We start from the raw sequence: 17397 nt of genomic DNA on the forward strand, positions 1-17397 counted from the left end.
TGCGCGAGGCATAGAGCGGCACTCACACAGTTAGGTATGCTTGCAAGCCGCTAGGTCTGTGGGATCAGAGTGACACTAACTTGTGTCTTCTGCAGTCTTCCATTTAACAAAGTAAGTACACTGACCACTGTGCAACATGTTCTGCCTTGGGGCTTTTAAACAGATTTACTCTGCAGCGGAGCCCTCTTGTACGTCATAGGTGACGTCATAGGGGGCGGGGTTATACATTGCATACTCCCCTAGAGGGCATGTGTATGTACTATTCCCATAAAGCAAAGGGTGAGAGAGAATAGAGGGCAAGTGTGTGTACTATTCACATAAAGCAGAGGATGAGAGAGAAGAGAGTGCATGTGTGTGTACTATTCACATAAAGCAGAGGGTGAGAGAGAATAGAGAGCATGTGTGTGTACTATTCACATAAAGCAGAGGATGAGAGAAAACAGAGGGCATGTGTGTGTACTATTCACATAAAGCAGAGGATGAGAGAAAACAGAGGGAATGTGTGTGTACTATTCACATAAAGCAGAGGGTGAGAGAGAAGAGAGGGCATGTGTGTGTACTATTCACATAAAGCAGAGGGTGAGAGAGAATAGAGGGCAAGTGTGTGTACTATTCACATAAAGCAGAGGATGAGAGAGAAGAGAGGGCACGTGTATGTACTATTCACATAAAGCAGAGGATGAGAGAGAAAAGAGGGCATGTGTGTGTACTATTCACATAAAGCAGAGGGTGAGAGAGAAGAGAGGGCATGTGTATGTACTACTCACATAAAGCAGAGAGTGAGAGAGAAGAGAGGGCATGTGTATGTACTATTCACATAAAGCAGAGGGTGAGAGAGAATAGAGGGCATGTGTATTTACTATTCACATACAGCAGAGGGAGAAGAGAGGGCATGTGTGTGTACTACTCACATAAAGCAGAGGGTGAGAGAGAAGAGAGGGCATGTGTATGTACTATTCACATAAAGCAGAGGGTGAGAGAGAATAGAGGGCATGTGTATTTACTATTCACATACAGCAGAGAGAAAAGAGAGGACATATGTGTGCGTGGTATTTGCATTAAATAGAAGGATGAGAGAGAAGGAAAGACACGGTATGTTTGTGCACCAAATAGATTTTATCATTGCAACCTGTCTGTACTGAAGCTCATCATTTACATAGTTATTAATAGGGTTAAATTATTTCAGTTTTCTAATTGTGAAGATTACACCATAGATCACTCACTTGCAGAGACATCTGATGGCTGAATATTCTGTACAAGTTCTCTATGTGCTCCTGTGTCTATATTTTCATCACTGTGACCTGTTAGTTCTAATAAACAATAAAAATTAGTTTTTTGGTTATATGGATTAAAGTGCAGTTATCTCACACAATCTGATTATACAGTAATATTACACAACACATAAATATTTTATTATTGTAATTGGTCTGTCTTCTGGTCCATCATTTACATAACTATCAGTGAAGATTAAATCTGAGTTTTCACTTTGTAAATAAACATTAACAGCAGATTGTGCCATAGATCTGTTACCTGTAGAGACGTCTGATGGGGTCTTCACTGGCTGAATATTCTGTACAATTTCTCTATGTGCTCCTGTGTGTAGATTTACAACACTGTGACCTGTGAATTCTAATAGAGTAAAATTAGTTGATTTTGTTAAATGGATATGAAATTATTTTTGTTGCAACTAAAAACATAATTTATGCTTACCTGATAAATTCCTTTCTCCTGTAGTGTAGTCCACGGGTCATCCATTACTTATGGAATATTTCTCTTCCTAACAGGAAACTGCAAGATAATTACCCAGCAGAGCTTGCTATATAGCTCCTCCCCTCACCTGTCATACTCAGTCATTCGACCAAGCATACGAGAAAGGAGGAACCATAGGGTACAGTGGTGACTGGAGTTTAATTAAAATTTAGACCTGCCGTAAAAACAGGGCAGGCCGTGGACTGACTACACTACAGGAGAAAGGAATTTATCAGGTAAGCATAAATTATGTTTTCTCCTGTTAAGTGTAGTCAGTCCACGGGTCATCCATTACTTATGGAATACCAATACCAAAGCTAAAGTACACGGATGAAGGGAGGGACAAGGCAGGAACATTAAACAGAAGGAACCACTGCCTGAAGTACCTTTCTCCCAAACACAGCCTCCGAGGAAGCAAAAGTGTCAAATTTGTAAAATTTTGAAAAAGTGTGAAGCGAAGACCAAGTCGCAGCCTTGCAAATCTGTTCAACAGAGGCCTCATTTTTAAAGGCCCAGGTGGAAGCCACAGCTCTAGTAGAATGAGCTGTAATCCTTTCAGGAGGCTGCTGTCCAGCAGTCTCATAGGCTAATCGTATTATGCTACGAAGCCAAAAAGAGAGAGAGGTAGCCGAAGCCTTTTGACCTCTCCTCTGTCCAGAGTAAACGACAAACAGGGAAGAAGTTTGACGAAAATCCTTAGTTGCCTGCAAATAGAATTTCAGGGCACGGACTACGTCCAGATTATGCAGAAGTCGTTCCTTCTTTGAAGAAGGGTTAGGACACAGAGATGGAACAACAATCTCTTGATTGATATTCTTGTTAGTAACTACCTTAGGTAAGAACCCAGGTTTAGTACGCAGAACTACCTTGTCTGAATGGAAAATCAGATAAGGAGAATCACAATGTAAGGCAGATAACTCAGAGACTCTCCGAGCCGAGGAAATAGCCATCAAAAACAGAACTTTCCAAGATAACAACTTGATATCAATGGAATGAAGGGGTTCAAATGGAACGCCTTGAAGAACATTAAGAACTAAGTTTAAGCTCCACGCGGAGCAACAGACTTAAACACAGGCTTAATCCTAGTTAAAGCCTGACAGAAAGCCTGAACGTCTGGAACTTCAGCCAGACGTTTGTGTAGAAGAATAGACAGAGCAGAAATCTGTCCCTTTAACGAACTAGTAGATAAGCCCTTTTCTAAACCCTCTTGTAGAAAGGACAATATCCTAGGAATCCTAACCTTACTCCATGAGTAACTCTTGGATTCGCACAAATGTAAATATTTACGCCATATTTTATGGTAAATTTTTCTGGTAACAGGCTTCCTAGCCTGTATTAAGGTATCAATAACCGACTCCGAGAAACCACGCTTTGATAGAATCAAGCGTTCAATCTCCATGCAGTCAGCCTCAGAGAAATTAGATTTGGATGTTTGAAAGGACCCTGAATTAGAAGGTCCTGTCTCAGAGGCAGAGACCACGGTGGACAGGACGACATGTCCACTAGGTCTGCATACCAGGTCCTGCGTGGCCACGCAGGCGCTATCAGAATCACCGAAGCTCTCTCCTGTTTGATCTTGGCAATCAAACGAGGAAGCATTGGGAATGGTGGAAACACATAAGCCATGTTGAAGACCCAAGGGGCTGTCAGAGCATCTATCAGCACCGCTCCCGGGTCCCTGGACCTGGATCCGTAACAAAGAAGCTTGGCGTTCTGACGAGACGCCATGAGATCCAGATCTGGTTTGCCCCAACGACGAACCAGTTGAGCAAAGACCTCCGGATGAAGTTCCCACTCTCCCGGATGAAAAGTCTGGCGACTTAGAAAATCCGCCTCCCAGTTCTCCACGCCTGGGATGTAGATCGCTGACAGGTGGCAAGAGTGAGACTCTGCCCAGCGAATTATCTTCGAGACTTCCAACATCGCTAGGGAACTTCTGGTTCCCCCTTGATGGTTGATATAAGCTACAGTCGTGATGTTGTCCGACTGAAATCTGATGAACCTCAGAGTTGCTAACTGAGGCCAAGCTAGGAGAGCATTGAATATTGCTCTTAACTCCAGAATATTTATTGGGAGGAGTTTCTCCTCCTGAGTCCATAATCCCTGAGCTTTCAGGGAATTCCAGACTGCTCCCCAGCCTAGAAGGCTGGCGTCTGTTGTTACAATCGTCCAATCTGGCCTGCGAAAGGTCATCCCCTTGGACAGATGTGGCCGAGAGAGCCACCATAGAAGAGAATCTCTGGTCTCTTGATCCAGATTTAGTAGGGGGGACAAATCTGAGTAATCCCCGTTCCACTGACTTAGCATGCACAATTGCAGCGGTCTGAGATGCAGGCGTGCAAATGGTACTATGTCCATTGCCGCTACCATTAAGCCGATTACTTCCATGCACTGAGCTACTGACGGGTGTGGAATGGAGTGAAGGACACGGCAAGCATTTAGAAGTTTTAATAACCTGGCCTCTGTCAGGTAAATTTTCATCTCTACAGAATCTATAAGAGTCCCTAGAAAGGGAACTCTTGTAAGTGGTAATAGAGAACTCTTTTCCACGTTCACCTTCCACCCATGCGACCTCAGAAATGCCAGAACTATCTCTGTATGAGACTTGGCAGTTTGAAAACTTGACGCTTGTATCAGAATGTCGTCTAGGTACGGAGTCACCGCTATGCCTCGCGGTCTTAGTACCGCCAGAAGTGATCCCAGAATTTTTGTAAAGATTCTTGGAGCCGTAGCTAATCCGAAGGGAAGAGCTACAAACTGGTAATGCCTGTCTAGGAAGGCAAATCTCAAATACCGGTAATGGTCCTTGTGAATCGGTATGTGAAGGTAGGCATCCTTTAAGTCCACCGTGGTCATGTACTGACCCTCTTGGATCATGGGAAGGATGGTTCGAATAGTCTCCATTTTGAATGATGGAACTCTTAGAAATTTGTTTAGGATTTTTAAGTCCAAGATTGGTCTGAAGGTTCCCTCTTTTTTGGGAACCACAAATAGATTTGAATAGAATCCCTGCCCGTGTTCCATCCGCGGAACTGGGTGGACTACCCCCATTAGTAAGAGGTCTTGTACACAGCGTAGAAACGCCTCTTTCTTTGTTTGGTTTGCTGATAACCTTGAAAGATGAAATCTCCCCCGTGGAGGAGAAGTCTTGAAGTCCAGGAGATATCCCTGGGATATGATCTAAAACGCCCAGGGATCCTGGACATCTCTTGCCCAAGCCTGGGCGAAGAGAGAAAGTCTGCCCCCCACTAGATCCGTTTCCGGATAGGGGGCCCTCTCTTCATGCTGTCTTGGGGGCAGCAGCAGGTTTCTTGGCCTGCTTGCCCCTGTTCCAGGACTGGTTAACTTTCCAGCCCTGCCTGTAACGAGCAACAGCTCCTTCCTGTTTTGGAGCGGAGGAAGTTGATGCTGCTCCTGCCTTGAAGTTACGAAAGGCACGAAAATTAGACTGTTTGGCCTTTGATTTGGCCCTGTCCTGAGGTAGAGCATGGCCCTTACCTCCCGTAATGTCAGCAATAATTTCTTTCAAGCCGGGCCCGAATAAGGTCTGCCCTTTGAAAGGAATATTAAGCAATTTAGATTTAGAAGTCACGTCAGCTGACCAGGATTTAAGCCATAGCGCTCTACGCGCTTGGATGGCGAATCCGGAGTTCTTAGCCGTAAGTTTGGTTAAATGCACAACGGCATCAGAAACAAATGCGTTAGCTAGCTTAAGTGTTTTAAGCTTGTTCATTATTTCATCCAATGGAGCTGAGCGAATGGCCTCTTCCAGAGACTCAAACCAGAATGCTGCCGCAGCAGTGACAGGCGCAATGCATGCAAGGGGCTGTAAAATAAAACCTTGTTGAACAAACATTTTCTTAAGGTAACCCTCTAATTTTTTATCCATTGGATCTGAAAAGGCACAACTATCCTCCACCGGGATAGTGGTACGCTTAGCTAAAGTAGAAACTGCTCCCTCCACCTTAGGGACCGTCTGCCATAAGTCTCGTGTGGTGGCGTCAATAGGAAACATTTTCCTAAATATGGGAGGAGGGGTAAAAGGCACACCAGGTCTATCCCACTCCTTGCTAATAATCTCTGTAAGCCTTTTTGGTATAGGAAATACGTCAGTATACACCGGTACCGCATAGTATTTATCCAACCTACATAATTTCTCTGGAATTGCAACCGTGTTACAATCATTCAGAGCCGCTAATACCTCCCCTAGCAATGTGCGGAGGTTCTCTAGCTTAAATTTAAAATTGGAAATCTCTGAATCCAGTCTCCCTGGATCAGATCCGTCACCCACAGAATGAAGCTCTCCGTCCTCACGTTCTGCAAACTGTGACGCAGTATCTGACATGGCTCTCATCTCATCCGCGCGCTCTATCCTTAACCCAGAGCTATCGCGCTTGCCTCTTAAATCTGGCAACTTAGATAATACTTCTGTCATAACAGTAGCCATGTCTTGCAAAGTGATTTGTAAGGGCCTCCCTGATGTACTTGGCGCCACAAAATCACGCACCTCCTGAGCGGGAGGCGCAGGTACTGACATGTGAGGAGAGTTAGTCGGCATAACTTCCCCCTCGTCGTCTGGTGATAATTTCTTTACATGTAAAGATTGACTTTTATTCAAAGTAGCATCAATGCAATTGGTACACAAATTTCTATTGGGCTCCACATTGGCCTTTAAACATAGTGAACAAAGAGATTCATCTAAGTCAGACATGTTTAAACAAACTAGCAATGAGACTAGCAAACTTGGAAATACTTTTCAAAATTAATTTACAAGCAATATAAAAAACGTTACTGTGCCTTTAAGAAGCACAGAAAAACTGACACAGTTGAAATAACAATGAACAAAAATAGTTATAGCAACCAAATTTTCACAGTAAATGTATTAAGTTAGCAAAGGATTGCACCCACCAGCAAATGGATGATTAACCCCTTAGTACCCAAAAACGAATAACAATTATATAATTAACGTTTTTCTCACAGTCAAATACACTGTCACAGGACTACTGTGACTGATTACCTCCCTCAAAATGGATTTTGAAGACCCCTGAGCTCTCTAGAGACGATCTGGATCATGGAGGATGAAGTAGACAGATTGTGACTGAATTTTTACTGTGCAAAAAAGTGCTAAAATAGGCCCCTCCCACTCATATTACAACAGTGGGGAAGCTCAGAAACTGTTTCTATGCAGAAAACAAAAATGGCCATGTGGTAAAAATCAAGCCCCAATAAGTTTTATCACCAAGTACCTCACAAAAAACGATTAACATGCCAGTAAACGTTTTAAACATACATTTGAAAGTTATGTATTATTATTAATAAGCCTGCTACCAGTCGCTTTTACTGCAGTTAAGGCTCATACATTATTTCAGTATTTACAGTATTTTCAGAGTCAATTCCATTCCTTAGAAAATACATTCAGTGCACACACACACACACATCAGCCTGATACCAGTCGCTATCGCTGCATTTAAGGCTGAACTTACTTTACAATGGCATCAGCAGTATTTTCTCAGTCAATTCCATTCCTCAGAAAATAATTTACTGCACATACCTATTTGTTGCAGGGGGACCCTGCATGCTATTCCCCTTCTCTGAAGTTACCTCACACCTCAGATGAGAACAGCCAGTGGGTCTTAGTTACGTCTGCTAAGACCATAGAAAAAAACCCAGGCAGATTCTTCTTCTAAAGCTGCCTGAGAATAAACAGCACACTCCGGTGCCATTTAAAAATAACAAACTTTTGATTGTAGAAATAAACTAAGTTAAAAAACACCACAGATCTCTCACAGCTTCCTATCTAGTTAGGCTGCAAGAGAATGACTGAGTATGACAGGTGAGGGGAGGAGCTATATAGCAAGCTCTGCTGGGTAATTCTCTTGCAGTTTCCTGTTAGGAAGAGAAATATTCCATAAGTAACGGATGACCCGTGGACTGACTACACTTAACAGGAGAAAAAGGCATTTAACATGAATCCCTCTTTACCCTTTAAATGTGTTTTTATTATTTTTGTTGAGTAAAAAACTAAAGTTATAAATCAGACAGCTCATTAGATCACACATGACTCATTCAATGTAGATTTACTTTCTGTCTGTCACGTCTGTAGTCTATGTGCATTTCCTGAGTGAGATATTTATTACTACACAGCGTTACCTGAGCTCTCATTTCTTGGGATCTCCATAGCCCTTAGTGCTTGGTGAGTCTCCATCATGATGTCGTTGTAAAGCTCCTTGTGTCCCTCTATATACTCCCACTCCTCCATAGAGAAATACACAGCAACATCATCACACTTTATAGGCACCTGAAACACACACAACTCATTCAGGCCCTGCTCAGGTGAGATGCTCTAAAATGATCCTCCAGCACTGCAAGATCCCTAGTGAAATTTTCAAAAGGCAGATTTTGCTTTACTTCTCCAAGGGGCATTCCCTGCATTTCTATATGTGAAATATAGACAAGCCCAGTGCAATATAGCACTGCATGACATGACAGTTCTGCTGCATTTACACCTTGTGCTTTCTATTTTATATAACTTTGCACTTTAGATTAAACAATATTACATTTAAAATTTGCACTTTCCATTTTGTATTTTATATTGTGTATAGCAGTGTATTTAGTGGTCTTGCAGATTCTGTTTATAGAGCAGAGGCAGAACTCACAGAAATTTTCTAAGAAAAGGGAAGGAACCAGGAAATCCCAGAGAGGTGAGAGATGCCTTCCATAGAAAGTAATGATGCTCTCTGGGATACATAATTTCACATGGGAGAGAGAAGTTAACTGGAGAAACCTTGGGGCTCATATAAAGGCTCCGATTGCTTAAACTGAAATGTTTTCACTACATTTTAACTTGCTTTTGTCTATATTTTAGTATATATTATTTTTTTTGTTAGTTAAAATAAGTGTATTGTAAATTTTGAGAAAACGTCACCTGCGTACAGCTGGTGAGACAAATCAGCGGGACCAGCTTGTTTAAAATGCTTACAAAATGTCACAAGACTTGTGAGAGAGCTTCAGACAAACCCTGGGAACTCCCCTGTTCAGCCCAGGAAACTGCCCTCTTTCTCCCACTTTCTGAAAAAGTGTCAGATTTAGTTTGCAATCCAGCAAATTCAAGGTGCAATGTAATTTGCATATATAAATAGAAATAAACAAAGTATGATATTAATTTGCTAAAGTAACACAGAAACTTTCAAAACATAATCAGAATTTGTAAAATCCCTGCTAGAGCTAAATCTAAATGTATTAAAATATAAATGAGATAGATGGAAACTGGGTAAACCCATTAGAGGCTTGCTTTCTATTCAATATCGTGAGTTGGTATCTCCAAGAGATTTCGAGAAACATAGTCAATTCCTGGCATGGGAGAGAGACTTACATTTTGTTGAGAGGCGGAGGTTTGGTTTAGGGAGATTATAAAAACTAAACAAATTTTACACTCTGGGAATTATATTAAACCATTTTAGTCTGTTGGCACTTGGTTCCTACCACTTTTCATAGAATATTTTGTTCTTCCTCACCCTTATGTTGGAGAGAATGTGGCCATTTAGGCACAAACGCACATGTATGGTGGGAGTGCCCCAAGATTAGAGGGCTGTGGAGCTCTGTATTTAATCTCTTGCACAGACTCCAAATACCTGTATTGAAGCACCCAGCTGTAGGCCTCATACACATTAAGACGCCAGATCTCCAGACAAATACCTAATGACTTACCTATTGACAGTAACCAAGTTAGCAATTGCTACAAACTGGAAGCAGACCACCCCACCTTCTTTGGTGCAGATTTTGACTATAGTGGACTACATCAGAAAAATGGAACTGGAACTCTATGTATTTAGAGACAATAATAAATAAGACCTTTACCATGAGATCTGGTTATCTTGGGACACCCTATTCACTGACTAAACCCCCCCCCCTTTTTTTCTCCCTTATACTTCTCCTTTTCCTATATCCCAAAAGTTGAAACCTGGTATTTGGTTAAGGCATGAGAGGTTGCTATCTTACCATTAGATAGTGTTTGTTAATTTTTCATCTGATAACTTTTACAATGTTGTACTTTTTTTTTATTGTTATTTTTTTGTCTTATGTTATTTCCTTTATGATTCCCCCCCCCCCCCCTTTGCATCATGTTCTAAGCCCGGCTGGGCACAAAAGGTAGCTATCATGCACATAGGTTTTCCCTACATCAGAAGCCCCTTCGTAGGCAGTCTAATAGCTATAACCTTAAGTTATTACCTATCTTTAAAATGAGGAATCAAGACATCCTGATTAGACAATAATGTGCATAATTAGGTATTTTATTTATATTGTATACAATTGGCCAGATTACGAGTTTTGCGTTATGGCTCATAACGCTGCTTTTTCACTACCGCTGCTATTACGAGTCTTGTAGGTATAGCTGTACCACACACCTTTTTGGCCGTAACGCAACGTAACTACCGCACCTTTCAAAAAGTCCTTTTTCAATGGGACTTCCATAGTGCCGGTATTACGAGTTTTGCCTGGGAGGCCAAAAAGTGAGCGGTACAGCCTATACAGACAAGAATCGTTCCGCCATCTAAAGTCAGTAGTTATGGGTTTTGCTCTACAAATCTGTAGCATAAAACTCATAACTAAAGTGTTACAAAGTGCACTAACACCCATAAACTACCTATTAACCCCTAAACCCAGGTCCTCCCGCATCGCAAAAAAACCTAACCTGTCTTACACTAACACCTAACATTACACTAAAATTAAATAAATTACATTAAATACAATTAACTAAATTACAAAAAAAAAACAGTAAATTAGAAAAAATAAATATTTAAACTAATTACACCTAATTTAATAGCCCTATCAAAATAAAAAAGCCCCCCAAAATTAAGAAAAAACCCTAGCCTAAACTAAACTGTCAATAGCCCTTAAAATGGCCTTTTGCTGGGCACTGCCCCAAAGAAATCAGCTTTTACCTGTAAAAAAAAATACAAACAACCCCCCAACAGTAAAAACCCCCACCCACACAATCAACCCCCCCCCAAAAAAAAACTACCTAAAAAAGGAACTTGCAGACAAACCTTTATCCAAACCATCCTGAAGAAACTGTAAAATTCTAGGAATTCTAAAAGAATGCCAAGAGAATTTATGAAAAGAACACCATGAAATGTAAGTCTTCCAAACTCGATAATAAATCTTTCTAGAAACAGATTTACGAGCCTGCAACATAGTATTAATCACTGAGTCTGAGAAACCTCTATGACTAAGCACTAAGCTTTCAATCTCCATACCTTCAAATTTAATGATTTGAGATCCTGATGGAAAAATGGACCTTAATATAAAAGCTCTGGCCTTAGTGGAAGTGGCCAAGGTTGGCAACTGGACATCCGAACAAGATCTGCATACCAAAACTTGTGAGGCCATGCTGAGCTACCAGCAGCACAAACGTTTGCTCCATGATGATCTTGGAGATCACTCTTGGAAGAACAACTAGAGGCGGGAAAATATAAGCAGGTTGATAACACCAAGGAAGTGTCAATGCATACACTGCTTCCGCCTGAGGATCCCTGGACCTGAACAGGTACCTGGGAAGTTTTTTGTTTAGATGAGATGCCATCAGATCTATTTCTGGAAGTCCCCATATCTGAACAATTTGAGAAAACCCATCTGAGTGGATAGACCATTCTCCCGGATGTAAAGTCCGACGACTGAGATAATCCGCTTCCCAATTGTCTATACCTGGGATATGAACCGCAGAAATTAGACAGGAGCTGGATTCCGCCCAAACAAGTATCCAAGATACTTCTTTCATAGCTTGGGGACTGTGAGTCTTACCCTGATGATTGACATATGCCACAGTTGTGACATTGTCTGCCTGAAAACAAATGAACGGTTCTCTCTTCAACAGAGGCCAAAATTGAAGAGCCCTGAGAATCGCACAGAGTTTCAAAATATTGATTAGTAATCTCGCCTCATGAGATTTCCAAAATCCTTGTGCTGTCAGAGATCCCCAAACAGCTCCCCAACCCGAAAGACTAGCATCTGTTGTGATCACAGTCCAGGTTGGACAGACGAAAGAGGCCCCTAAAATTATACAATGGTGATCTAACCACCAAGTCAGAGAAAGTCGAACATTGGGATTTAAGGATATTAGTTGTGATATCCTTGTATAATCCCTGCACCATTGGTTCAGCATACAAAGCTGGAGAGGTCTCATATGAAAACGAGCAAAGGGGATCGCGTCCGATGCTGCAATCATGAGACCTAAAACTTCCATGCACATAGCTACTGAAGGGAATGACTGAGACTGAAGGTTACGACAAGCTGCAACCAATTTCAAACGTCTCTTGTCTGTTAGAGACAAAGTCATGGAAACTGAATCTATCTGGATACCTAAAAAGGTTACACTTGTCTAAGGAATCAAATAACTTTTTGGTAAATTGATCCTCCAACCATGTATTCGAAGAAACAACACTAGTTGATTTGTGTGAGATTCTGCAGAACGTAAAGACTGAGCAGTACCAAGATATCGTCCAAATAAGGAAATACCGCAATACCCCGCTCTCTGATTACAGAGAGTAGGGCACCTAGAACCTTTGAAAAGATTCTTGGAGCTGTCGCTAGGCCAAAAGGAAGAGCAACAAATTGGTAATGCTTGTCTAGAAAAGAGAATCTCAGGAACTGATAGTGATCTGGATGAATCGGAATATGAAGATATGCATCCAGTAAGTCTATTGTGGACATAAAATGCAATTGCTGAACAAAAGGCAGCATAGTACTTATAGTCACCATTTTGAAAGTTGGTACTCTTACATATCGATTCAAAATCTTTAGATCCAAAACTGGTCTGAATGAATTTTCTTTCTTTGGGACAATGAATAGATTTGAATAAAACCCCAGACCCTGTTCCAGAAACGGAACTGGCATGATTACCCCTGATAATTCCAGGTCTGAAACATACTTCAAAAAAGCCTGAGCCTTTACTGGGTTTACCGGAATGCGTGAGAGAAAAAATCTCACAGGCGGTCTTACTCTGAATCCTATTCTGTACCCCTGAGAGATAATACTCTGAATCCAATGATTTTGGACCAAATTGATTCAAACATCTTTGAAAATTTTTAATCTGCCCCCTACCAGCTGAGCTGGAATGAGGGCCGCACCTTCATGCGGACTTGGGGGCTGGCTTTGATCTCTTAAATGGCTTGGATTTATTCCAATTTGAAGAAGGCTTCCAATTGGAAGCAGATTCCTTGGGGGAAGGATTAGGTTTCTGTTCCTTATTTTGTCGAAAGGAACGAAAACGGTTAAAAGCTTTATATTTACCCTTAGGTTTTTTTATCCTGAGGCAAAAAAACTCCCTTCCCCCCGGTAACAGTTGAAATGATTGAATCCAACTGAGAACCAAATAATGTATTACCTTGGAAAGAAAGAGATAGCAATCTGGACTTAGAAGTCATATCAGCATTCCAAGATTTGAGCCACAAAGCTCTTCTAGTTAAAATAGCTAAAGACATAGATTTAACGTCAATGTTGATAATATCAAAAATGGCATCACAAATTAAATTATTAGCATGTTGAATCAACTTAACAATGCTAGACAAATCATGATCCGATACTTGTTACGCTAAAGTATCCAACCAAAAAGTTGAAGCAGCTGCAACATCAGCCAAAGAAATTGCAAGCCCAAGAAGATGACCTGAATATAAATAAGCTTTCCTTAGATAAGATTCAAGTTTCCTATCTAAAGGATCTTTAAAAGAAGTACTATCATCCGTAGGAATAGTAGTACATTTAGCAAGAGTAGAGATAGCCCCATCAACTTTGGGGATCTTTTCCCACAACTCCAATCTAACTTCTGGCAAAGGATACCATTTTTTAAACTTGACGAAGGAATAAAAGAAGTACCAGGCTTATTCCATTCCTTAGAAATCATATCAGAAATAGCATCAGGAACTGGAAAAACCACAGGAGGTTTATAAACAGAATTTAAACATTTACTAGTTTTCATATCAAGAGGACTAGTTTCCTCCATATCCAAAGTAATCAACACTTCTTTTAACAAAGAACGAATATAATCCAATTTAAATAAATAAGAGGATTTATCAGTGTCAATATCTGAGGCAGGATCTTCTGAATCAGATAGAACCTCATCAGAGAAGGATAATTCAGTATGTTGCTGGTCATTTGAAATGTCATCAACCTTATGAGAAGTTTTAAAAGACCTTTTACGTTTATTAGAAGGCGGAATGGCAGACAAAGCCTTCAGAATAGAATCAGAAATAAATTATTTTAAATTTACAGGTATATCTTGTGCATTAGATGTTGAGGGAACAGCAACAGGTAATGAACTACTACTGATGGATACATTTTCTGCATGTAAAAGTTTATCATGACAACTATTACAAACCACAGCTGGAGGTATAATCTCCAAAAGTTTACAACAAATGCACTTAACTTTGGTAGAACTGTTATCAGGCAGCAGGGATCCAACAGTGAATTCTGAGACAGGATCAGATTGAGACATCTTGCAAATGTAAGAGAAAAAAACAACATATAAAGCAAAATTATCAATTTCCTTATATGGCAGTTTCAGGAATGGGAAAAAATGCAAACAGAATAGCCCTCTGACACAGAAAAAAGGCAAGAGGCAAATAGGAATGGGGTCTAAAATAATGAAAATATTTGGCGCCAAGTATGACGCACAACAAACAGAAAAATATTTTTTGGCACCAAAAACGTCCGGAAACGACACACTCGCGTCATAGATGATGCAACCTTGTGAAAGGACCCAGGCGTCAACTAAGACGCCGGAAATGACGAATTTGCATCAACTAAAGTAACTTTGCGGCAAAAAATCTTGCGCCAAGAATGACGCAATAAACTTTAGCATTTTGCGCCATCGCAAGCCTAATTCTGCCCGCAAATTTGAAAATGACAGTCAATTGAAAAAGACTACACCCCAGGTAAGAAATACATTTTCTAAAAAATGCATTTCCCAGATATGAAACTGACAGTCTGCAAAAGGAAATATACTGAAACCTGAATCATGACAAATATAAGTACAATACATATATTTAAAACTTTATATAAATACATAAAGTGCCAAACTATAGCTGAGAGTGTCTTAAGTAATGAAAACATACTTACCTGAAGACACCCATCCACATATAGCAGAAACCCAAACCAGTACTGAAATAGTTATCAGTAGAGGTAATGGAATATGACAGTATATCGTCGATCTGAAAAGGGAGGTAGGAGATGAATCTCTACGACCGATAACAGAGAACCTATGAAATAGCTCCCCATGAGAAAAACCATTGCATTCAATAGATGATACTCCCTTCACATCCCTCTGACATTCACTGTACTCTGAGAGGAAATGGGCTTCAAAAATGCTGAGAAGCGCATATCAACGTAGAAATCTTAGCACAAACTTACTTCACCACCTCCATAGGAGGCAAAGTTTGTAAAAACTGAATTGTGGGTGTGGTGAGGGGTGTATGTATAGGCATTTTGAGGTTTGGGAAACTTTGCCCCTCCTGGTAGGATTGTATATCCCATATGTCACTAGCTCATGGACTCTTGCCAATTACATGAAAGAAACCTAGGCTCCCCATTGCCCTGAAAAGGGAATTTGGATGGGCATTGCCCTTAATAGGGCATTTAGCTCTTTTTGTTGCCTGAAGTCCCTAAGCTAAAAATAAAACCCACCCAAGAAACCCTTAAAAAAACCTAACACTAACTCCCGAAGATCCACTTACAGTTTTTGAAGACCGGACATCAATCCTTATCCAAGCGGGCAGAAGTCCTCATCGAAGTGGCAAGAAGTCCTCAACGAAGCTGGGAGACGTCTTCATTCAAGCGGCAAGAAGTCATCCTCAAGGCGGGCAGAAGTCTTCATCCAGACGTCATCTTCTATCTTCATCCTTCCGACGCAGACCGGTTCCATCTTCAAGACATCCGGCGCGGAGCATCCTCTTCTTTCGACTCCTCTTGAAGAATGAAGTTTCCTTTAAATGACGTCATCCAAGATGGCGTCCCTTGAATTTCGATTGGCTGATAGAATTCTATCAGCCAATCGGAATTAAAGGGTAAAAAATCCTATTGGCTGATGAAATCAGCCAATAGGATTTAGCTTGCATTCTATTGGCTGATTGGAACAGCCAATAGAATGCAAGCTCAATCCTATTGGCTGATTGGATCAGCCAATAGGATTGAAGCTCAATCCTATTGGCTGATTGCATCAGCCAATAGGATTTTTTAGACTTTAATTCCGATTGGCTGATAGAATTCTATCAGCCAATCGGAATTCAAGGGACGCCATCTTGGATGATGTCATTTAAAGGAAACTTAATTCTTCAAGAGGAGTCGAAAGAAGAGGATGCTCTGCGCTGCATGTCTTGAAGATGGAGCCACTCCGCGTTGGAAGGATGAAGATTGAAGATGCCGTCTAGATGATGACTTCTGCCCGCCTTGAGGACGACTTCTTGCCGCTTGGATGTAGACTTCTCCCGGCTTTATTGAGGACTTCTTGCCGCTTTGATGAGGACTTCTGCCCAATTGGATGAGGATGGATGTCCGGTCTTCAAAAACTGTAAGTGGATCTTTGGGGGTTAGTGTTAGGTTTTTTTAAGGGTTTCTTGGGTGGGTCTTATTTTTAGCTTAGGGACTTTGGGGAACGAAAAAGAGCTAAATGCCCTTTTAAGGGCAATGCCCATCCAAATGCCCTTTTCAGGGCAATGGGGAGCTTAGGTTTTTACGTAGTTTTTTTGGGGGGGTTGATTGTGTGGGTGGTGGGTTTTACTGTTGGGGGTTGTTTGTATTTTTTTTTTTACAGGTAAAAGATCCGACTTCTTTGGGGCAATGCCCCGCAAAATACCCTTTTAAGGGCTATTGGCAGTTTAGTTTAGACTAGGGTTTTTTTATTTTGGGGGGGCTTTTTTATTTTGATAGGGCTATTAGATTAGGTGTAATTAGTTTAAATATTTGATCATTTCTTTTTTATATTTTGTAATTTAGTGGGATTTTTTTGTAATTTAGTTAATTGTATTTAATTAATGTAATTTATTTAATTTTAGTGTAATGTTAGGTGTTAGTGTAAGACAGGTTAGGTTTTATCTTACAGGTAAATTTGTATTTATTTTAACTAGGTAGCTAGTAAATAGTTAATAACTATTTACTAACTAATCTACCTAGTTAAAATAAATACAAACTTAGCTGTAGCTATTAGTTATATTGTAGCTAGCTTAGGGTTTATTTTATAGGTAAGTATTTATTTAGTTTTAAATAGGAATTATTTAGTTAATGATAGTAATTTGTATTTTTTATTTATTTTAATTATATTTAAGTTAGGGGTGTTAGGGTTAGACTTAGTGTTAGTGATGTGGGAGGCCAGGAGGTTTAGGGGTTAATAACTTTAGTATAGTGGCGATGTTTGGGGCAGCAGATTAGGGGTTAATAAGTGTAATGTAGGTAGCGGCGATGTCGGGGGTGGCAGATTAGGGGTTAATAAGTGTAATGTAGGTGTCGGCGATATCAGGGGCAGCAGATTAGGGGTGTTTAGACTCAGGGTTTATGTTAGGGTGTTAGGTGTAAACATAAATTTTCTTTCCCCATAGGAATCAATAGTGCTGCGTTACAGATGTTTACGCTACTTTATTGCAGGTGTTAGGCTTTTTTTTA

At 40.6% G+C, this 17397-nt stretch overlaps 1 protein-coding gene across 1 annotated transcript in view; it reads right to left on the bottom strand.

The window, feature by feature from the left end:
* Positions 1 to 1215: 1215 nt before the first annotated feature.
* LOC128657891 (oocyte zinc finger protein XlCOF7.1-like) overlaps positions 1216 to 17397 on the bottom strand; it is a 72796-nt gene continuing 56614 nt past the window's right edge. The window contains exons 4-6 of the mRNA XM_053712319.1: positions 7900 to 8047; positions 1531 to 1629; positions 1216 to 1310 (exon numbers count right to left, since the gene is read on the bottom strand). Of these exons, the coding sequence (XP_053568294.1) occupies positions 1216 to 1310; positions 1531 to 1629; positions 7900 to 8047 (342 nt within the window). The remainder of the gene's footprint in view (positions 1311 to 1530; positions 1630 to 7899; positions 8048 to 17397) is intronic.

The sequence above is a fragment of the Bombina bombina genome, chromosome 4 (genome assembly GCF_027579735.1).
Source record: "Bombina bombina isolate aBomBom1 chromosome 4, aBomBom1.pri, whole genome shotgun sequence".
Taxonomy (NCBI): domain Eukaryota; kingdom Metazoa; phylum Chordata; class Amphibia; order Anura; family Bombinatoridae; genus Bombina; species Bombina bombina.